Source organism: Megascapheus bottae, chromosome 5 (assembly GCF_031878675.1).
Source record: "Megascapheus bottae isolate mThoBot1 chromosome 5, mThoBot2.hap1, whole genome shotgun sequence".
Classification (NCBI taxonomy): domain Eukaryota; kingdom Metazoa; phylum Chordata; class Mammalia; order Rodentia; family Geomyidae; genus Megascapheus; species Megascapheus bottae.
In genome coordinates this window covers 62,742,990-62,762,084 of record NC_143513.1, presented here as the reverse complement: position 1 = coordinate 62,762,084, position 19,095 = coordinate 62,742,990, and the positions used below count along the sequence as shown (strand labels likewise).

The 19,095-nt window shown below is 38.4% G+C and overlaps 1 protein-coding gene across 1 annotated transcript in view; it reads left to right on the top strand.

The window, feature by feature from the left end:
- The window catches only part of Fam3c (FAM3 metabolism regulating signaling molecule C), a 37,693-nt gene extending 18,972 nt beyond the window's left edge, over positions 1-18,721 (top strand). The window contains exons 4-10 of the mRNA XM_090333212.1: positions 1,068-1,097; positions 1,753-1,876; positions 7,972-8,030; positions 9,332-9,382; positions 11,968-12,052; positions 17,748-17,874; positions 18,461-18,721. Coding sequence (XP_090189338.1) covers positions 1,068-1,097; positions 1,753-1,876; positions 7,972-8,030; positions 9,332-9,382; positions 11,968-12,052; positions 17,748-17,874; positions 18,461-18,550 — 566 coding nt within the window. The 3' untranslated portion in view covers positions 18,551-18,721. The remainder of the gene's footprint in view (positions 1-1,067; positions 1,098-1,752; positions 1,877-7,971; positions 8,031-9,331; positions 9,383-11,967; positions 12,053-17,747; positions 17,875-18,460) is intronic.
- The last annotated feature ends 374 nt before the right edge of the window (positions 18,722-19,095 follow it).

Here is a 19,095-nt window from a genome sequence, read left to right as displayed (position 1 = left end):
AGGATTAAGACTGTAACTATTTTTGCTGTAGCCAGTATGTTTCTATTTGGAGAAATGAAAGATGTATTCCATTCACTAGGCTCATCTTTTCTTTTTTAATTTTTTAAATTTTATTTTATTTTGATGTATAGAGGGGACACAGTTATATTTGTCAGATAGTAGGTGCAGTACTTCTCACACATTGATACCCCTTCTCATGTTTTTTCCCCATTTCTCTCCTCCCACCTCTTCCCAATCATCTTGTTTTCCCCCTTCCTTTCCTATTTCAAATAATCAGTATATACAACATACCACATAACAAAGTCAGATACAATAACAATATGAGATTAACCAAAGTTTGCCTCTTCTTTTCTATCTGAGCTACTTACCTAACTACCATGAAAAGTTTGTGTAATTGCATGTTTATACCTATGAAACAGCCATTATGAACACCATAAATACTCACTGAAATTTATATTTATAGTCATTTAAAGATAACTTTATAGAATACCTTTATGATTGGGATTTAAAGTTGTAGTAATTGTATCAGTTGCAAGAAGTAATGTACCTGTAACTGTAACCCCTCTATATAGTATCCCAACAATAAAAACAAAAACAAAACAAAATAAAACACAACACTTCTCCTGTGATTCTTTTTTTGTTGTTGTTTTGTTTTTGTTAGTTGTGGGGCTTGAACTCTGGGCCTGGGCACTGTCCCTGAGCTCTTCAGCTCAAGGCTACCGTCACACCTCTGGAGCCACAGCACCACTTCTAGTCTTGTAGTGATTAATTGGAGATAAGAGTCTCACTTAATTTAGTACTGGGGCTTGCTTTGAACTGCAATTCTCAGAGCTCAGCTTCCTGAGTAGCTAGGATTACAGGTGTGAGCAATTGTGCCTGCCTCCTTTTACATAATTGTTTGTAATAAGCTTTAGGCTGTAAAGCTACTCTTTCTCTGAAGTGATATTTGTATTTTATTTATTGTATAAATAAATTTTGATAGGCCTGATTGAATCTCTGAAGATATTTAAGTAGATATTTGCCAATGTGCTCATTCTTTCTAATGCAAGTATATTTTGTTTTCTCAGCAAGATCAGCGCTGGACACAGCTGCTCGTTGTAAGTATTGCATCTCGCTCTTCTACTAATGGCTTATTCTGTACTACTGTACGCCTGTATTCCGCAGTGTTGACAGTTGAGTATGAATAAAACCTGCTTTGCAAATTGCATTTTAGATTTATGGAGGCTATTTGATTAGACAGCCGAGCATTTTTGACATTGCCTCATAAAAGGTATTTTATTCTGTGGGTACTGTCTAGTTTTAGTAGTCTCAGTGCTGACAGTATTGGAAAATAACAGAAGTATCATTTAGAACTATCTATGGGCAGATAGTCAGTGGGGTCTCACGTTTTTTCGTGCTCCTGGAGCTAACCAGTTAGTGCTCAGCTGTGTGTGTATGGGGGGAATGCAACTCTTCAATACCTCTGGCACCCTAAAGATACACTCAAAAATAACTAGCTACGATATACTTGTGACTTGAGATCATCTATCCAGGTTATGTGACTTGATCTGTTTTTGTCTGCTAGTTCATTCCCCAAGAGGTGCTGGCTTTTGGTGTTATCTCCTTGTTGTTTTGAGGTTCTTTGAAACCCTCAGGAAAAGTTCACTAGCCTGTATCTAAAAATGTGTGTTTTTCCTAATGCCATTTTTGTGCTTGGAAACACAAAACACATTGGTATTCTAAAAAAACAAATCTCATCTATTCTCTCCACAGCTACAAAGCCTCCCAGGTATAAATGTGGGATCTCCAAAGCTTGCCCTGACAAGCATTTCGCCTTTAAGATGACGAGTGGCGCAGCCAATGTGGTGGGTCCCAAGATCTGCCTGGAAGACAATGTGTAAGTATTGGCCAGCTTGAAACTCTGGGTGTCCTTTAAAATACCACTAATGAGAACAGTCATTTCCATCCTCATTCTATGCTTTTGTCCCCATGTATTGAAGGAGACTTTAAGTTATTAAATTGTTTGGAGAGTGGCTAAGCATGCAATCAACCTAGCTTCACATGAACATGTTTGCTTCTAGTGAACTCCATAGATCTGTAACTATCCCATTCGGAGACTCAGGTTATCTCCTTTGATTTGAAATAGGAAGGAGAAAGTTAATTCATTTAACTTGATTAAAATTAGAAGCTCAATTCACTGGGTGCTAGTGACTCATGCCTGTCATCCTAACTATTCAGGAGATTGAGATGGAAGCCAGCCCACACAGGAAAGTCCTTGAGATTCTTATCTCCAATTAACCACCAGAAAAGCGGAAGTGGAGCTGTGGATGAAAGCGGTACAGCACTAGTCTTGAGCACAAAAACTCAGAGCAGTCCCAGTTCCTAAGTTCAAGCCTCACTACCAACAAAATAACCATAATCATAACTATAAAATCTCACTTCTTCAGTCACTGTGGGCAGAGTTCCAAGTACTTAATGGCCATGTATGGCTCATGACCTGTGAATGGGAGAGCTCAAAGAGATAATACATTCATGTCAATATAGTCTTGCTGGTAATGTTTGCCCCGGATGATGAACCTTTTGCCCTGTAAACCATTCTCTTCCATTTTCTGTATTTGAATGTTGTTTGCTCAGGGTGAAATGGTCCTCTGAGGATGTCAAGACCATTGTCTTATGAAGGGCTTAGTGTGAAATCAAGCTGGGTGGTTTCTCAGTTGAGATACTCCACAGGCTTGCAGGTTTTTAAGTAACCTACCTCCATATCAACCTTTGCTTGTAATTAAGTTTATTGCCTCTGAAATTGCAAACGCCATTTTTTTATTGTCTATTTTTACTCTTATCTGGAAAAGTAGATGCATGAATTCACCTAGCATCCTGTGAGATAATAAATTTGGCTTTTAATTATGTGAAACAAAATTAAGGCAACAAGACAGAGAAGTTAGAGGGACTTCCCAGCTCTGTGTGTCTCTTGAACAGAGAAGGTTTTAGATTTTTTTAAATAATTTTTTATTGTAATTAATAAAAGGGTTACATGATATTTGCCAGATAGAAGGTGCATTAATTCACATACATTGATACCCTTTCACATGTCTTGGTACCCATTACCCTCCCCCCCACCCACTACCCACCCCCGTCTTGGTTTTCCCCCCTTCCCTATCATATTTCAAGTAACCAAATACAAATAAATTCAATATATCAAATAACAAAGTGAGATACTGTAACAATATGAGATACCCAAGAGACAGCAAAGGAGATGAAAGATAATATAGAACATTAAGGACAACAATCATATAAGGCCATATAGTATGAAGCTAATTGAAAGGACCTCCAGGATACTGAAACAAAAGCCATATAAGGTTTTAGATTTTTATCCAGCGCCTTTGCATTTTGTTAGCTATGGAAGGTCTTATAGGATAATACTTTCCTTCTTTCCCTCTCTCCCTCTCTCTCTCTCTGTATTTTTTTACCCAGTCGTGGGTCTTGAACTCTGGGCCTGGGCACTGTCTTTAAACTTTCTCAAGGCTTGACTCTACCACTTGAGCCACAGCGTCCCTTCCACCTGTATTTGGTACTGAGGAATTGAATCCAGGGCTTTGTGTATGCTAGGCAAGCACTCTACCACTAGGCCATACTTCTGACTCTTTATACTTGTCCTCTTTTGCAAAGCAATTGGACTTTAGACCTTGTCTACCTTGATTGACTTTAGAGACAGCAAGTTTGATTTTAAATACTGAAGACCAAGTTCTGTATGACACTTTGCCCGCAGACTCTCCTCAGATCTATTCTGTCCCTTGAAACATGTACATTTAAAGCAAAGAAGAAATCAAACCTTTTCAGTGGCAGGTTTAGTTCATACAGATTAGATGGGTCAGAAAGAGAGAGAAAAAGCAGGCAGACAGCAGGACCTGGTAAAATAATACTTACCTGGGAGTTAGAGAATTTGGTTCTGGCACAATGGGCATGTCATGTAGGATTTGTAATGTATTTCAGTTCCTTTAACCATGAAATGGATGGTGGCCACTGATGTAGTTTCATTTCAAACATCGTTCCATCATTGTCATTAGGATTAAATCATTGATGTGATTTTCCTACGTAGGCCTCAGGTCCTGAAGCTAGTCCTCATAGGAATTCTAAATAATTGGCCAGGGATACCCAGTAGAGATACTGCCTAGGACCAATTTCTAGCCCAGAACTTTTTCCATAATATTCGATTTCTGTATTGAAAGCCAATCAAATAGTTCACATAGTTGCTGGTGGTTGTTTTAAGGAGGAATTCAAAGAAAAGGTTGAATCTGAATTTCCCAAGCATCTTTCATTCACCAATTCAAAGTATTTATTGAGCATAGTTTCTCTATGGAAAACTTATATTCTAGAAGTGACAGGTAGTTAGAAAGCAAATGAAAATAAGTGACTGTAAATAGTGGCCCAGCCGTGCAGGCACAGCAGGGTGGTGGGAGTGAGTGAGATGGAGATGTGGTGACTAAACTGGGATCCAGGGTCATAGTCTGAGAAATGAGAGATGGGAATGAAAGCAGCTGGTGGAAAGTGGGCAGAGACACCCTACCTGGGAGTATTCTAAAAGGTCCTGCGATGGGGAAGCTCTGGAGAGAAGTGTGTAGCGCCACCAGGCCATGTAGGAATTTCTTGGTAGTGCAGGTAAAGGGTTGTCTTTTCCTGAGCATGTGGTAAGGTTGAAGGATTTTATCTGTGCGGAAAATTATCATCTGACTGCTATATAAAATGGTTCAAGCAAGACGTGGACCAGAAATAATAATGGGAAAGGCAAAGCTAAGTAGCCCCTGCCAACCAGTTCTTTAGTATCACTTCTCTATCCATAACAGACAGACTTGTGGTTTTGTTTATTTTTGTGCTGGTATTGTCTAGAACCTCTGAGCTTCTTGTTGATCATGGCGGGTGCTCTGCACTTGACCCACAGCTCCACATCTGGCTTTTTTCTGCTTAATTGGAGATAAGAATCATTCAGATTTGTCTGTCTAAGCTGACATCCAACTTGGATCCTCAGATCTGCATGAGCCACCAGCACCTGGCTAACAGTTTTGTTTTTATACTTTCTAACATGCATAAGTGAGTAGTACAAATGCATGAGTAGAAATTTAACTATTTTCTTGCACGTGCTCTGAGTACCCCTCTCTGGATAGGAGTATTAGAGATCTCTGTCTCCATGGGGTGATTTTGCTCCCTAGGGGATACTTGTCATTTGTCACAGCTGTGGAGTAATGCCCACAGTGATGCTGTGTCACTCTAGGCCAGGTTTGAGAAACTGATACACAGATGGCTGTGAAGCCTAGAATAAGTTAATTCACCATAAGCCATGGAGTTTAAGATGCATTGCGAATGTATCAGTGAAAAATGGAAACATTAGATGTAAATCCATAATACACAGCAGCAATTACAGCTTTCCTCCCTCAGAGACCGACTGTGAACTTTCTTAGATCCAAGTTACTTATTTCATTTAAGGCATACGTCTTGGATTTCAGTTTGTATGAAATTAACACTAATTTATTTGTTTTAGTGTCTCTGAAAGTTTGGTACAAGAATTTAGAGATTATTTTGAGGAATTTAAAAACAAATACAGAACCCAGGCACTGGTGGCCCATACCTGTAAATCCTATAATCCTAACTACTTAGGAGGTGGAGATCTGAAGATTGGGGTTCGAAGCCGGCCCAGGTAGGAAAGCCCAGGAGACTCTTATCTCCAATTAACCACCAGAAAGTTAGAAATAGTAGAGCACTAGCCTGGAGTAAAAGAATTCAGGGATAGTGTCCAGGCCCTGGGTTCAAGCCCCACAAACAACAAATAAACAGGGAACGAGATTGTTGTTTTGGCCGTGAGGTTAGGAAGTAAATTGAAGCATGTCATATTAATATGAATGTGAACTTACAACATTTTAATGTGACTTTATAACATTATATGCAGGGGAAAGAATAAGTCAAATCAAATAAAAACAGAAGAACAAGTGAATTTATTTGGCTTGGAAATTCATTTGCCAGATCATAGTTTAATCCTTTCAAGAAGCAGTGGCTATAACATAGTCTGTATTGGAAATAAGTCCACTTGGTAGTACATGGTTTATGTCATCATTTCCTTCATGTTTTTGGTTACAGGTGTTGCAGGGCCTTCACTTTTCACCTTTGTAGAGATAAAGGAAAGCATGTTAATCATTGATAGTAGGGTATCTAACCTTTATACATTTTTACATCTCCAGTGGTTTTTCATTTATGGTTCGGTTTGTCTTATTTAAGAATTGATCAGCTGCTGCCCCCTTGTGGAAATCATGTGTGATTACGTTTCTTTGTTACCTAAAGCTACTGCTTCTTCATTTTAATGGAGTTTACTTTTCTGGCATATTTCTGAAAGGTGGAGAGCACAAAGAAGCATTTTGATATGTACCTCTTTTGTGCAGTTGAACCAATAGTCATGTTGCAAAAGCCACCCTTTCTATGTGCATGATTAAGGCACACAGATCTTTTGTTTATACGAGTGAATTCAGTCTCAAAGCCATTTAAAGTATATAGTCGGGAACCTGTGGTAGGAAGGGTGCAGTGTTAGAACATTTTTATCCTATTAGAAGAAACTGCACCCCTGAGTAGTTGTAGTCCTTATCCTGCTTGGCGCCTGCATTTAAGACCAAAGATACCAACTTTACTTTCTTTCTCTGTAGATTTGCTTATTTTGAATGTTTCATATAGTATCACTTCTGCTCATTTGTGATTGGTGGTTCATTAATGTCTTTCAGGGTTCACCTGGAGTATGTACCAGTACTTACTTCCTTTTATATCTACATAATATTCCTCATATTTACATAATATTCTATTATATGGATATTCTTCATCTTAATTATTCATCTTATTGATTGATAGATATTAGAAATATTTATACCTTTTTGGGTAGACCGAGTGATGTTTCTGTAAGCATTTGTGTACACCTTTTGGTATAGAAATGCCTTCATTTTTCATGTGTACACACTGGGTGCGTTTTGGTTCAGAAGATCACTGTTTACTATTTTAGAACTTGTTTCCAAATGGTGACACCAATTTATATTTCTCCCAGCAGTGAATGGAGGGTTTCAGTATATCTGCATCCTTGTCAGTAGTGGTAGTTATCTAACTTACTGATTCTAGTCTCCTAGTAGGTGTAAGTGGCATTCACTGCCCTCTGTGAGCTCCAGTTCAGGCAGCTTGGAGCCTGGCTGTAGTCAAATGTATAATCAGTGACTGCAGTGTAGTGTTTCTCAATTTTGGGTAGAGCAGGTTTACACTGTCAGTGACTGGGCAGGTGATTACAAGCCTACATTAGTGAAAGTATAATGCCCTCCTAAGGAGCATTGCATACCACATTGCAGAAAACAGAAAAGAGATGCTCTGTTGTTTGACCCTTGAGAATGATGGAGGGCATATACACCATGTCCACTTGCAGTCTGGAGTTTGTGAGATGGTGTCTCCTAGTGCGGTATTTGACCCCCAGTACCTGTTTTCCATAATTCTGAGGTTTGAACTCACAGCCTTGTGCCTTCTAAGGTAGGCATTTTACCACTTGAACCATGTATGTAGTATTTAAGATATATGTTGTTATTTGTGAAGTGTTATTTGAAGATAATTGCTTTAAATTATTTCACTACTAGACCATTTAGAACATTTTTACCCTTTTTCTTTTTGGTACTGGTCCTAAGGCTTTATTAATTCAGCACAGCTCCATTTCCTGCTTCTCCGTTTGTTTGTTTATTGGAGATAAGTGTCTCTCAGTCTTTCCTTCCCAGGATAGCTTTGAACCACAGTTTTCTTAGTCTCCTGAATAGCTAAGATTGCAGGCCTGAGCCACTTGTCCTTTTATTTTTATCTGCAGTGTTCAACTGATATGTTTATATAATCAACTGATACTATAGTTCTTTCTTTTGTGTGACTTTCTGTGATATATTCATATGCAATATCTAATTGTAATAAATTTCTCTTGGCTTGCTTTTCTCCCTTCAGTTTGATGAGTGGTGTTAAGAATAATGTTGGAAGAGGGATAAATGTTGCGTTGGCAAATGGTAAGAGTGATTTTTGTAACTCATGACTATCATCAGTGCCCTAAAGGAAAATGGTATCAAGAGGTGGAATTAGAACGTACCACTAGAGAGGGCTGGGAGTATGATCTTCTGGTAGAGTACTTGCCCTGCATGCACAAAGCCAAGGGTTCGATTCCTTGGTACCACCTACACAGAAAAAGCCAGGAGTGATGCTGTGGCTCAAGTGGTAGAGTGCTAGCCTTGAGAAAGCCCAAGGACAGTGCCAGGCCCTGAGTCCAAGTCCCCTGGAAGAAAGGGAAAACAAAAGAAGTACCACTAGAGATGGTGAAACCCTTCCCCGCACCCTTCCAGGCCTTCCCAAAGCACCACAGGTGGAGACTTGATGTTTAAATATTCCCAGCATGCATCTTTGCTGGATGCCTGTATGTAGAGTTCCAGAGATTATCAGGAAGCATGGGAGATGATGAAATGTTGCTTCACTGCATGAATGTAGGTAGGCAGGAATGGCCTACATAGCATGATAAAAATGCTTGACTGTTGGATAGGTAAAAGGAAGAACAAAGATAAAGTTTATTATAAATGTTTGATATGGTCCATATTCTCATAGGCTCATTCATATAAATAAGTTAGTTGAGTTCTGAGTTTGCCAAGTGTTAGGAAGTTAAATCCGAAAATCCAACCCTTGAAGTCAGGGTTCACAGGTAAGTGTCATATTCAGGTAGATGGGCTAACTGCAAACCACCAGCCCCTTACCCATCTGACAGGATAGAAAAAATAGTTTGTACTTCTGTCATAAGCAGTAAGTTTTCAGCAGTAAGTTTTCTGCATTTTCTTATGTAAAATTGTCAATATCTAGTCATCCTAATTGATTTTAAAGGAGAAATAAGCATAATTTTGAATACCTTTATTGTAGAACCAAGTATGGAATTTAAATAGATTTTTTTTTTGTAAAGAGGAATTTTTCTTTTGCCGTAAGGAAGTTTTCTTTTTCCCTTTTTCTTATGGTAATTCTTAAATTGGGATGAAATGATGAACTGTGTCTAGTGTTGAATAGAAATGGTCTGCAGTCTGTAGTGCATTTTTTTTGTGTGCCTCTCAGTGGTATAAAAGATGAACGAGTCTTTTCCAAAAGTTACCCTTCAAAATTGTATTTGTGATGTGTGCAAAAAAACATTAAAATCCAAATGGATTTCAAGTCCCTGAAACAATTCCCACCCTGCCACTGGATTCATGTCAGTCCTTAGGTAATAAGACCACTCATCTTTTCTGCGATGTGGAGTGGACCTCAGCGGTAGGCCTGATGTTACTTCTTTCTCTTTCAGGGAAAACAGGGGAAGTACTGGACACGAAGTATTTTGACATGTGGGGAGGAGGTACGTGTGTTCTTAATGGCTCTTTTTGTCCTGGGGCAGCGTGGAGGTGATGGTAGGGTATGGTGCTGTGCAGGTGTTCACTATGAGTTTCCTACTTTCTTGACTCTTAAGTGTACAGCTGTATTCAAGTGCAAAGTCATACCGCTTGCTGTTTGGAGTTTGCAGTATTGTTTCCAGTATTCAACTGAGTACAAGACGCCTCATAAAACTGAGCATCAGGAAGTCAGAGTCTTCAGGAGATGGGATAGATGGAGGGAGAATGAGAAAAGCAGTGATGCTAATCAAGATGTATTGTGTGCATCAACTGACATGTTAAGTTGAAAACAATGAAAAACTGAGTCTTGTTTGCAATAGGACAATTAATTCAAAACTCTAAGCTGCTTCAGAGCTGTCTATAATGTAGAAGGGATGAATTTGAAGACTGTATAAACAAATTAAGTATTTTTAGCTGGATTCATTTGTCCACAATTGATTTTTTTCAGCCTGAAAAATAACCTTACATAGGAGCCTAGGGCATGCTATAGAAAGTGTCCAGCTTTGAAAAAGGAAGAATCCTGCATACTCCACCTTGTTAACATTAATACTGTTAGCATAGATGGGAGAAGGAATAGAATGCCTTTTTTTAAATTTTATTTTTTATTTTTCCAGTCATGGGGCTTGAATTCTGAGCGTGGACCCTGTCCCTGAGCTCTTCAGCTCAAGACTAGTGCTCTACCATTTGAGCCACAGCACTAATTCTGGTTTTCTGGTGGTTAATTGGAGATAAGAGTCTCATGGACTTTTGTGCCCAGGCTGGCTTTGAACCGTGAACCCGGATCCTCAGATCCTCCTGAGTAGCTAGAATTACAGGTGTGAGCTACCAGCACCTGGCTTAGAATGTCTTTTGTAATTCACTGGATTTAGCGTCTTGCAGTTCTGTATTTGCAATCTTGGAAGGAGTAGAAAGCAGTGGGTGGCCTTGCCTTGCCAGAAAAGGAACTGGCAGCCAAGGAAGAATACCACTCCACTGTTCACGTGTGATGGACAGTCTGTGCTGGCTAGCACCTTTTCCTTCTTTCGTTTTTTCCTTCCTTCCTATTGACAGCTATTAAGTCACCAGCTCTTAAGCCCACTGAAATTGATATTACCAGTTCTCACCCAAGTCTGCTTGTCTGAAATGCAGCTTATAAGATGCCCTATGCTGTTTCCTCCTTAAGTAAGGAAGAATTCTCATGGAAAACACTTAGGGCTGTCAAAGCTTACACTGACCGAATGCATTGCCATCAGTTTTAGATTGCAGTGGTATGATTGTCCTTACAAAATTTATCAAACAGAAACTCATTCCCAAAGTGGTTGCTGCAATCAGCCATGTAAGGAAGGTCTGGTAACCCCCTCTTCTCTCCCACTGAAGACGGATGAGCTCCCTCACCCCATAACCCTTGCCAAGTGAAGACATGATTGCAGCTGCATTGCATTGTAGTCGTCATTGTCTTTGCATTTAAATGGAAGTAATTTGTTAGCCACTTGTTTTGGGACATGTTTTCTGAATTGAAATGAGAGAAGACTTTTGGAATCTTAGCTATGGGGAAAGAAAAATTGGAGTAAATTTGAAGTAACTTACTTTTGAAGTAGTGCTAGACTTGAGGGTTATCCAGAAACTTGATGCTGCAACATTCAAGATGGAAAATGATTTCCGGTGTCTGGTCTGGCATTCTTAGCAGTTTCTAATCACTGAAGAGGTTTGTTTTGTGGACCTGGGACACAAGGTGTCAATAATATATTTCACTGCCAATTTGACATTTAGTGACTTGCTCCGTTCCTCTTTCTTCTCCCCTTTTGCTATGTATTGTAAATAGACTTGGAAAATTCTCTAAATCTATGTCCATGGGCTTATACATTTTTGTTTGTAAAATCTCTTGAGAATTGGATAAAAGCAGTGTACCCTCTTTCAAGCAAAGTTCTCCTACACCTGGGCATCAGTGGTTCATGCCTACAATCCTAGCTACTTGGGAAGCTAAGATTGGGAGGATTGTGGTTTGAGGCCAACCCAGACATATCCAAAAGACTCCTCAACGCAGGAGCTAGGCATGGTGGCCCATTTCTGTCATTTCACCTGTGGTAGGAAATGTGCATCCTTGAACCGGAAGTGAGATCCTATCACAGAAATAACCAGTGCGGACAAAGAGTTAGAGTTGTGGCTCTATCAACTCTGCCTATCAACTCTGAAACCCTGAGCTCAGAACACACAACTGAGGAAAAAGGAAAAGAAAAATTTTTATATACCTAGGTTGGCATATATTCAAGGATTCCATGAGCCTGTCTCCTATTCCCTGATGTTTACCCTCGATCTCAGAATCAGGCTTTCTGTGGACCCCCTAGTTCATAGCAGAGAGCTCTCAGGATCTTCTTTTAGTTACAATCTAGCCAGACTTCACTATCAATACCCACCAGCTTCAGCGATGTGTGGACTAAACACAGAATAACTCAGGGTTGGAAAGTTCGGACAATTGAATTCCAGCAATCCTGTAATCCTGACTCTGGTGAGATCTGTGTACTGTAGGGACTACTGTGATGGCTACTCAGACCTTTTCTTTTTTTCCACTCAGATGTGGCTCCCTTCATCGAGTTTCTGAAGGCCATCCAGGATGGGACAATAGTCTTAATGGGCACATACGACGATGGTGCAACCAAGTAAGGCAACAAACGTTAACACTTCCCAAAGCTTGTTGTTCACCATTGTAAAAGACACATGATTTGTGACCTGGAGGAGGTGATATCACCCAGTGAGCAGATGACACCAGCAGCATTTTTAGTTTCTTTCCTTTTTGATCCTTTTGCTTAATTTACATGTGGATGGGTTGCCTGAGGTACTTTTCTACAGGTACATGATTTGTTGACTGCCCATCCATCCCGCCTTGCCTTCTCTCCTCCTCTAGTGCCCTTCTCTGTCCCTAAACACCCTTGTTCATTTCTTTGTGGTTCTCCTGCTTGTTTCCTTTCCCCATCAACTAACTGTCTTCCTATTTTCTATATAGATATTTACCATCTATATTGTAAAATTAGACTCACATCATTCAGTTGGGTGGGGGGAAGTAAGTGCTTTGAAATCAGGCCCTTAGGCCTATCAAGCATGTTGTACTATTTGAGTCATACCCCCTAGGCCTTTCTGCTTTAGGTTTTTGGTTGTTGTTTGTTTGTTTTCTTGTGTTCTTTTGTGTAGGATTGTATGTTTTTCTTAGGGGCCAGTTTGGACTCTGATTCTCCTACCTGAGCAGTCGCTAGGATTGTAGGCATGTGCTACCATGCCAAATTGGTTGCTTGATATGCAGTATGACATTTTGTGTAGACTGGCCTAGAACCATAAACCTCACAATCTCTGCCACCTAAGTAGCTGGGATTATAGGCATAAGGCACTGAATCTAGCATATTGAATGTCATTTTAAAAATATCCTTATTTATTTTCATGTTTTTTCCTGGCTTTAAAAGTCTTCAGTAGCTAAAAGTTCTTACTACCCCACGAATCCATTATCCCAATAATAAAATTTTAAAAAATGGGGGGGTAGTTCTATTGCCAGATTTTTTTTGTGTCCAGTAACATTGTGATAACACTCTTGCATAGGAAATAGCTTTATTTATGTATTTATTTATTTGTTGTGTTTTGTTCCGCTTTTTTGCTCCTTGTTAGTGCTTTGCCACTTGAGCCATGCTTCCAGTCCAGATTTTTTGATGGTTAGTTGGAGATGAGAATCTCACAAAGTTTTCTGCCTAGGCTGGCTTCAAACTGTGACCCTCAGCTCTCAGACGCCTGAGTAGCTAGGATTACAGAACAGACCTACCAGTACTTGGCTTCAGAAATTTCTGGACATATGACTAATTTCATAGTTTTTTCCTTAAAACTGTATATAGTAAAAATATTTGAAAGATGCAGAAAAGCACGATGAAGGCAACAATGCAAGTTATTGTTGGTCTCCTATTCAGGAACAAATCTCAACAAGATTTTATTTTCCATGCCAAATAACTGTATACATCTGTTCTCTTCATTTGCATACGTAAAAATATTATGGGAGACCTTTCCACTCATGCAGTGAGTGTTTTCCCACATAGATGTTCCTCTAAAAGACTTGTCCATGGGTGTCTAGTCCAGTTCTAACCTTTATCATAATTGATCACTGATTTCATCAGGGCCATTGCTGGACAATAGGCTATTTTTAATCTTTTACACCTAACAAAATGTGTTGTCCAAAAAGTGAGTAAACCGTATCATTTCCTAAATACAAATTTTTGATGTGAGATTGTTTCTTTAAAATTTCTTTTGGGGTTTTCTTTTGCAAATTGTCTTTTGAACTTTTCAGTTGACAAATATTGATTTGTAAGTGGCATTTAGGCTATTATTATGAATTTATATTCAGAAAATGATGCTATTTTTTTCCCAAAGTCTTCAAATGTCTAGTTAACTCCATTCTTGAACTTTTGTGATCAAAGCCAGTGCTTTGTCATGTGAACCACAGCTTCATTTCCAGCCTTTGGTGGTTAAGTGGAGATAAGTCTAGAGGACTTTCTTGCCCAGTCTGGCTTTGAATTATAATCCTCAGATCTCAGCCTCTTGAGTATATGGGATTGTTGGTGTGAGCCACCAATACCTGGCTTATACATTTTATTTTATTTAAAGACTTACTAAATCTGTAAATTGAAGGTTCATGTGTTCATGGCAAATTCAGCTTTGAAGCTTCCTGGAGGCTAAGAAGACAAAAGACAGGTTTTCACTGTCAAAAATATTGATTGCTCTTTGTTTCAGCTGAGGGAGTAAGATGCTATCTGTGTAATGTGATATCTTAACATTTTTGAAAAGCTCTCCTTTCTGAGTAAACACGCATCTTTTTCTTCATAATCTTTTCATTATTCTTTAAGGGAATCAGAACTGTTCTTGAGTCTGCTAATATGCTGATTACAAATTACCCTAAGTGACAGATTCAGAGTGAATGCCTTTGACTACCAAGGCCTTTTAGGCTACGTGACAACTGCTGAGCTACCTCTCAGTCTCCTGGAATGCCTCTGTAATGATATCCACCAGACCCCTCACCTGCTAAAGGTGCCATGACCCTTGCTGCTTTGACTCTGTCTGAAACCAACAAAACTGAAAACAGATTCATAAACCATCTGTTCTCAGAATGGGCTGGCTCTGAATTCTGCCCAATAGTCATTAACCAAACAATAAAAAAGTTCCCTTGTCACTTGATACAGCAAGTATTTGAAGCTAATTGACCTGTCTCTTTCAGTTTTCTCTTTTCTGGGCTCTTTTCATCGTTTATCATATTATGTTTCTAGTTTGTTTTACCCTCCTGGCTATATTTCTTAGACATTCTTTAGTTGATTGTTGTCTCTCTTAAAGTGAATGTTGCAAATTAAATGCAGTGTTCCACATGTGGCCTGGCCAGTACAGGGTCCAACAGAGACCATAACTTGCCATATTTGAGAGATTGCATTTCTTTGAATATTCATTTAGCTTAGCATTCATTTTCTTTAAACAATCACATCACATTTTTGGCTCATGTGAGTTTTTGGTCAAGTTGAATTTTTCAGATCTTTTCATTTGATCTTAGACTTTTTCTTTTTATTAAAAAAAAATGTGCCAAGTCAGGTCTTTCTCTCCATTCAGAACTTGATTTTTTGTTTTAATTTAAATGAAGGAATTTATATGCGTTTATTCTTGTTAAATTCAACTTTGCTGATGTGGATCTTGTTGGTCTTGAATCTCATGTTTGTCTTAAGAGGTTTCCATGAGCCTGTCTTTGTACTCTCTCCAAAGTACTCTTATGTCTAAATAGACATTTTTGATGAAAACGTTTACCAAGGCATTAGGCCACCCTGCTAGAGAGAGCCTCCTCCAAGAGATTCATGTATTAGTTTCCTCCAGAAATGACTGTCCATATAGGGCCAAGGGGGTGCCACCCACCTGCCATTGAATTATCCAGTGCATAGCAGCTGTTTCTGGGGCTTCTCAGTTGACTACTGGAATGCACAGAGGACACTAGTGGAGGTTCCCTGAGCTGCCATCTCCCACTGCACCCCATTCTTCCCTCTTCACTTTAGTACTCACAGGATCTTTAGGATCTCTACAGGATCTTCTTGTCTTCTCTACTTTGATTTTATTGGACCATTGTTGTTAAAAAAAAATCTTCCTTGTTTGTTCTGGAAGCTGGAAATATTTAACTTTTTATGTCTTAGGCTCCCAGTTACTCCCCTCCCCCCCCCCCGTTTTTTTGATGCCAGTATGGTGTTTGGACTCAAGATCTTATATTTTCATTTGTTTTTTTTTTCACTAAAGGCTTGGCACTTTGCCACTTAATTGACTCTGAGGAACTGCTTTTTCAGGGATATACTGTAGCACTTCATGTCAAATAACGTGTCCAGGTGATCCTTTTGTTATCTGTGTTAATTTTGTAGCTCTATAGTTAACATTTCTCTATTATATTTCCTTTCCCCTTGTGAGGAAGGGAGGGAGGGAGGGAGGGAGAAAGAGGAATCGCTCATTGGTTAGAAGGATAATCCACACAGAACTTTGAATGGTATCAGTGGAATGCTAATCTCCTGTACTCTTTGAGTCAGTACTCTTGGGGTACATATTTAGCTGTTATGTGGTTCAGATTTTCATTTTTCAAATAATTGAAGTACACTTCATATTTCTAGTCTAAAAAATTGTTTTGTCTTAAACATTATTCTAGAAATATCTGTATTCCTATCTCATTTATTTTTTTAAAGATTTTTGTTAGCATTGATTTTTTTTATACCTGTCTTATGTATTTTTTAAAGAATTTATTAACGTTGATTTTTACATCATATTTTATATGACAAGTTTAACATACAAGTGTTCAAGGAAGGAATCTCTATTTACAATCACTGGGATTTAGTATTTAGAACTTAATCACAATTAGGCTAAGGATTTGTATGTCATAGAAACATATTAATTTATGAAATAAAACATTATGTCTATAGAGTCATAGGTTTTTCTTGTCTATATAATTATGTTTATATTCCCATTACCATGCCCATAGCTTTGGGTATGCAGTTATTAAGTCCTCGCTCTTGTACTCTTTGGATTTAATAGCCACATATTAAGGATACCATGCGCCTTTTGATCCTTAGGTCTTGACTTGTCTCACTCAACATGATTCGCTCTAGATTCATCCACTTCTCTGCGAATGCCATTATTTTATCTTGTCTGATGGCTATGTAGAATTCCATTGTGTATATATACCACATTTTCTGTATCCATTCATCTGCAGTAGGGCATCTGGGTTGTTTCCATTGCTTGGCTATTGTGAATAGTGCAGAGATGAACATAGCTGAGCAGGTGTCTTTATAATATCTTGGGTCATGATGTTCAGGGTAGATGCCCAGAAGTGGTATGGCGGGATTCTAGGGAAGGTCTATTTTCAGTTCTTTAAGAAACCTCCACACTGCTTTCCAGAGTGGCTGAACTAGTCTGCATTCCCACCAGCAGTGTAGTAAGGTTCCTTTTTCTCCTCAACCCTGCCAGCAACTGTCATTGTCTGAGTTTAAAATCTTGGCCATTCTTGTTGGGGTAAGGTGGTATCTTAGGGTTGAGCATTGATTTTTATATCATATTTCAAATGTCATGTTTAACAAATAAGCATTCAAGAAGGGAATCTCTATATACAATCACTGGCACATTGATTTTAGAACATAATTAAAATTAAGCTGAGGGTTTGTATGTCATAGATACATATTGATATATGTAATAAATTTGGCCTAATGGTAAGAGTGCTTGCCTAGGATGTACAAAGACCTGGGTTCGATTCCTTGGTATCAGGACTGGCCAAAAAAATTTGTATATCTCATTTATTTATAAAAACTTATTTATTTTTTGTCTATGTGGTACTAAGGAATCAAACCCAGGGCCTCGTGCTTGCTAAGTAAGCACTTTACCTCTAAGCCACATTCACAGCCCCCTCATTTACTTTTATTCTATCCACATGTAAGTTACAAAGGACTTAATGGCAATTCAAAGTAATGATTTTACAAAGATCTTGGTTACTCAGGATCTTGGTTTAGCCAGGGTAGACATGTATGGAAACAGTGCCACCCTTATTTATTGGTTAAATATAAGAAAAATAATTAAATGAAGGTAAAAACAGACATCTAGAAAATACTTTCTAATAGAGTAAGTTTTAAATGAGTTGCTGTATATTGTATCATTCATCTCTAAAGAATTGAAATAGGAATAGTCTGTGAAAGAAAATTTTCTTGGTCAGTTTATATTGTCTAATGTAAGCTGATAAGTTCCCATCATGCTGTGGATCTAAATATCCCTCATGAATCAGTTTACCCTCTGATTGTTGTTCTGTTTTTTCTCTGTTGCTTTAAGACTGAATGAAGAGGCGCGAAAGCTAATTGCAGACCTAGGGAGCACATCCATCACGAACCTTGGTTTCAGGGACAACTGGGTTTTTTGTGGTGGCAAGGGCATTAAAACAAAAAGCCCATTTGAACAGGTGAGTGTCATGAAGCACTTTGAAAACTCCTGGACCAAAATAACATGAAACTGTAGAATGTATTCCCACCCTGGCTATTTGAAAGCTCGGTTAGGCAGACATTGAATATATTTTTTCATTTATTTTCATAAATCCTTGGCAGTCATTTACATGGAAGTACCAGAGCATGTCTCAAACTTCATAATTTAAAATTAAATACTGCATTTGTCCCATGCCCTCCAGTGCATTGAAATGGGTTTCCTTTGAAGACTTTAAGGGATTTCAGTTAAGCATTGGATTTTAGAATACATTTGAAAATTCTTGAGGCCTTCACAAAATATAAACGACTTTTGGATTGACAATTAAGCCTTTAAAAGTATCTACAGGGGTTTGTTTCTCACCTGTTTTTTTTTGTTGTTGTTTTGCAAGTTTGTCACATAGGTGCCAGGCCTCCTGGGCCACTCATTTAATATCTTGAGCAATAATTTATATGAACTAATTGTTGACATGAACATTACTGAAGTGAGAGTGGGTCATATTATTGCAAATGAGCAACTTGCAAAGTTGTTTTTTTTTTTAACTATACACTGTTATTGTATCCCAACAGCACATTAAGAATAACAAGGATACAAATAAATATGAAGGATGGCCTGAAGTAGTAGAAATGGAAGGATGCATCCCACAGAAGCAGGACTGAAGACTGGAGAAAATGGATGCAAATGCACTTTCACTGTTAATGAGAGAGCTATGAAGAAGAAACTACATGTATATATTTTAATAGCATGCAGCCATCTTGGTGTGTGCATGAGCATCATCTCTGTTGATATCAGGATTATTTATTGCTGACATAAAAAGTTATCTTTGTAAATAGTCCTCATCTGGAACAAATCACTGAACCATGTTTAAGCACATTTCCCTAGGAGTATAATGTTTAGATTGTTATGGTAATAATATACTCAGTGGATTACTGAGCAGATGGTGAAAATTATGTTGAGACATATATCTATAACTGTGTATCTACACATGTACACACACACACACACACACACATATATGTACTCATAGCTGTGAAAAACTTATCATGGAATAATAGGCTTTTAGGAAGGAGATTATATAGACACACACACATACATATATATATATATATACATATATATGCATACACCTGTACATATATATATGTGTGTGTCTGTAAGTGTATATATTGTCTTGTGATGACAATATCTTTTAAGTAAAAGATAC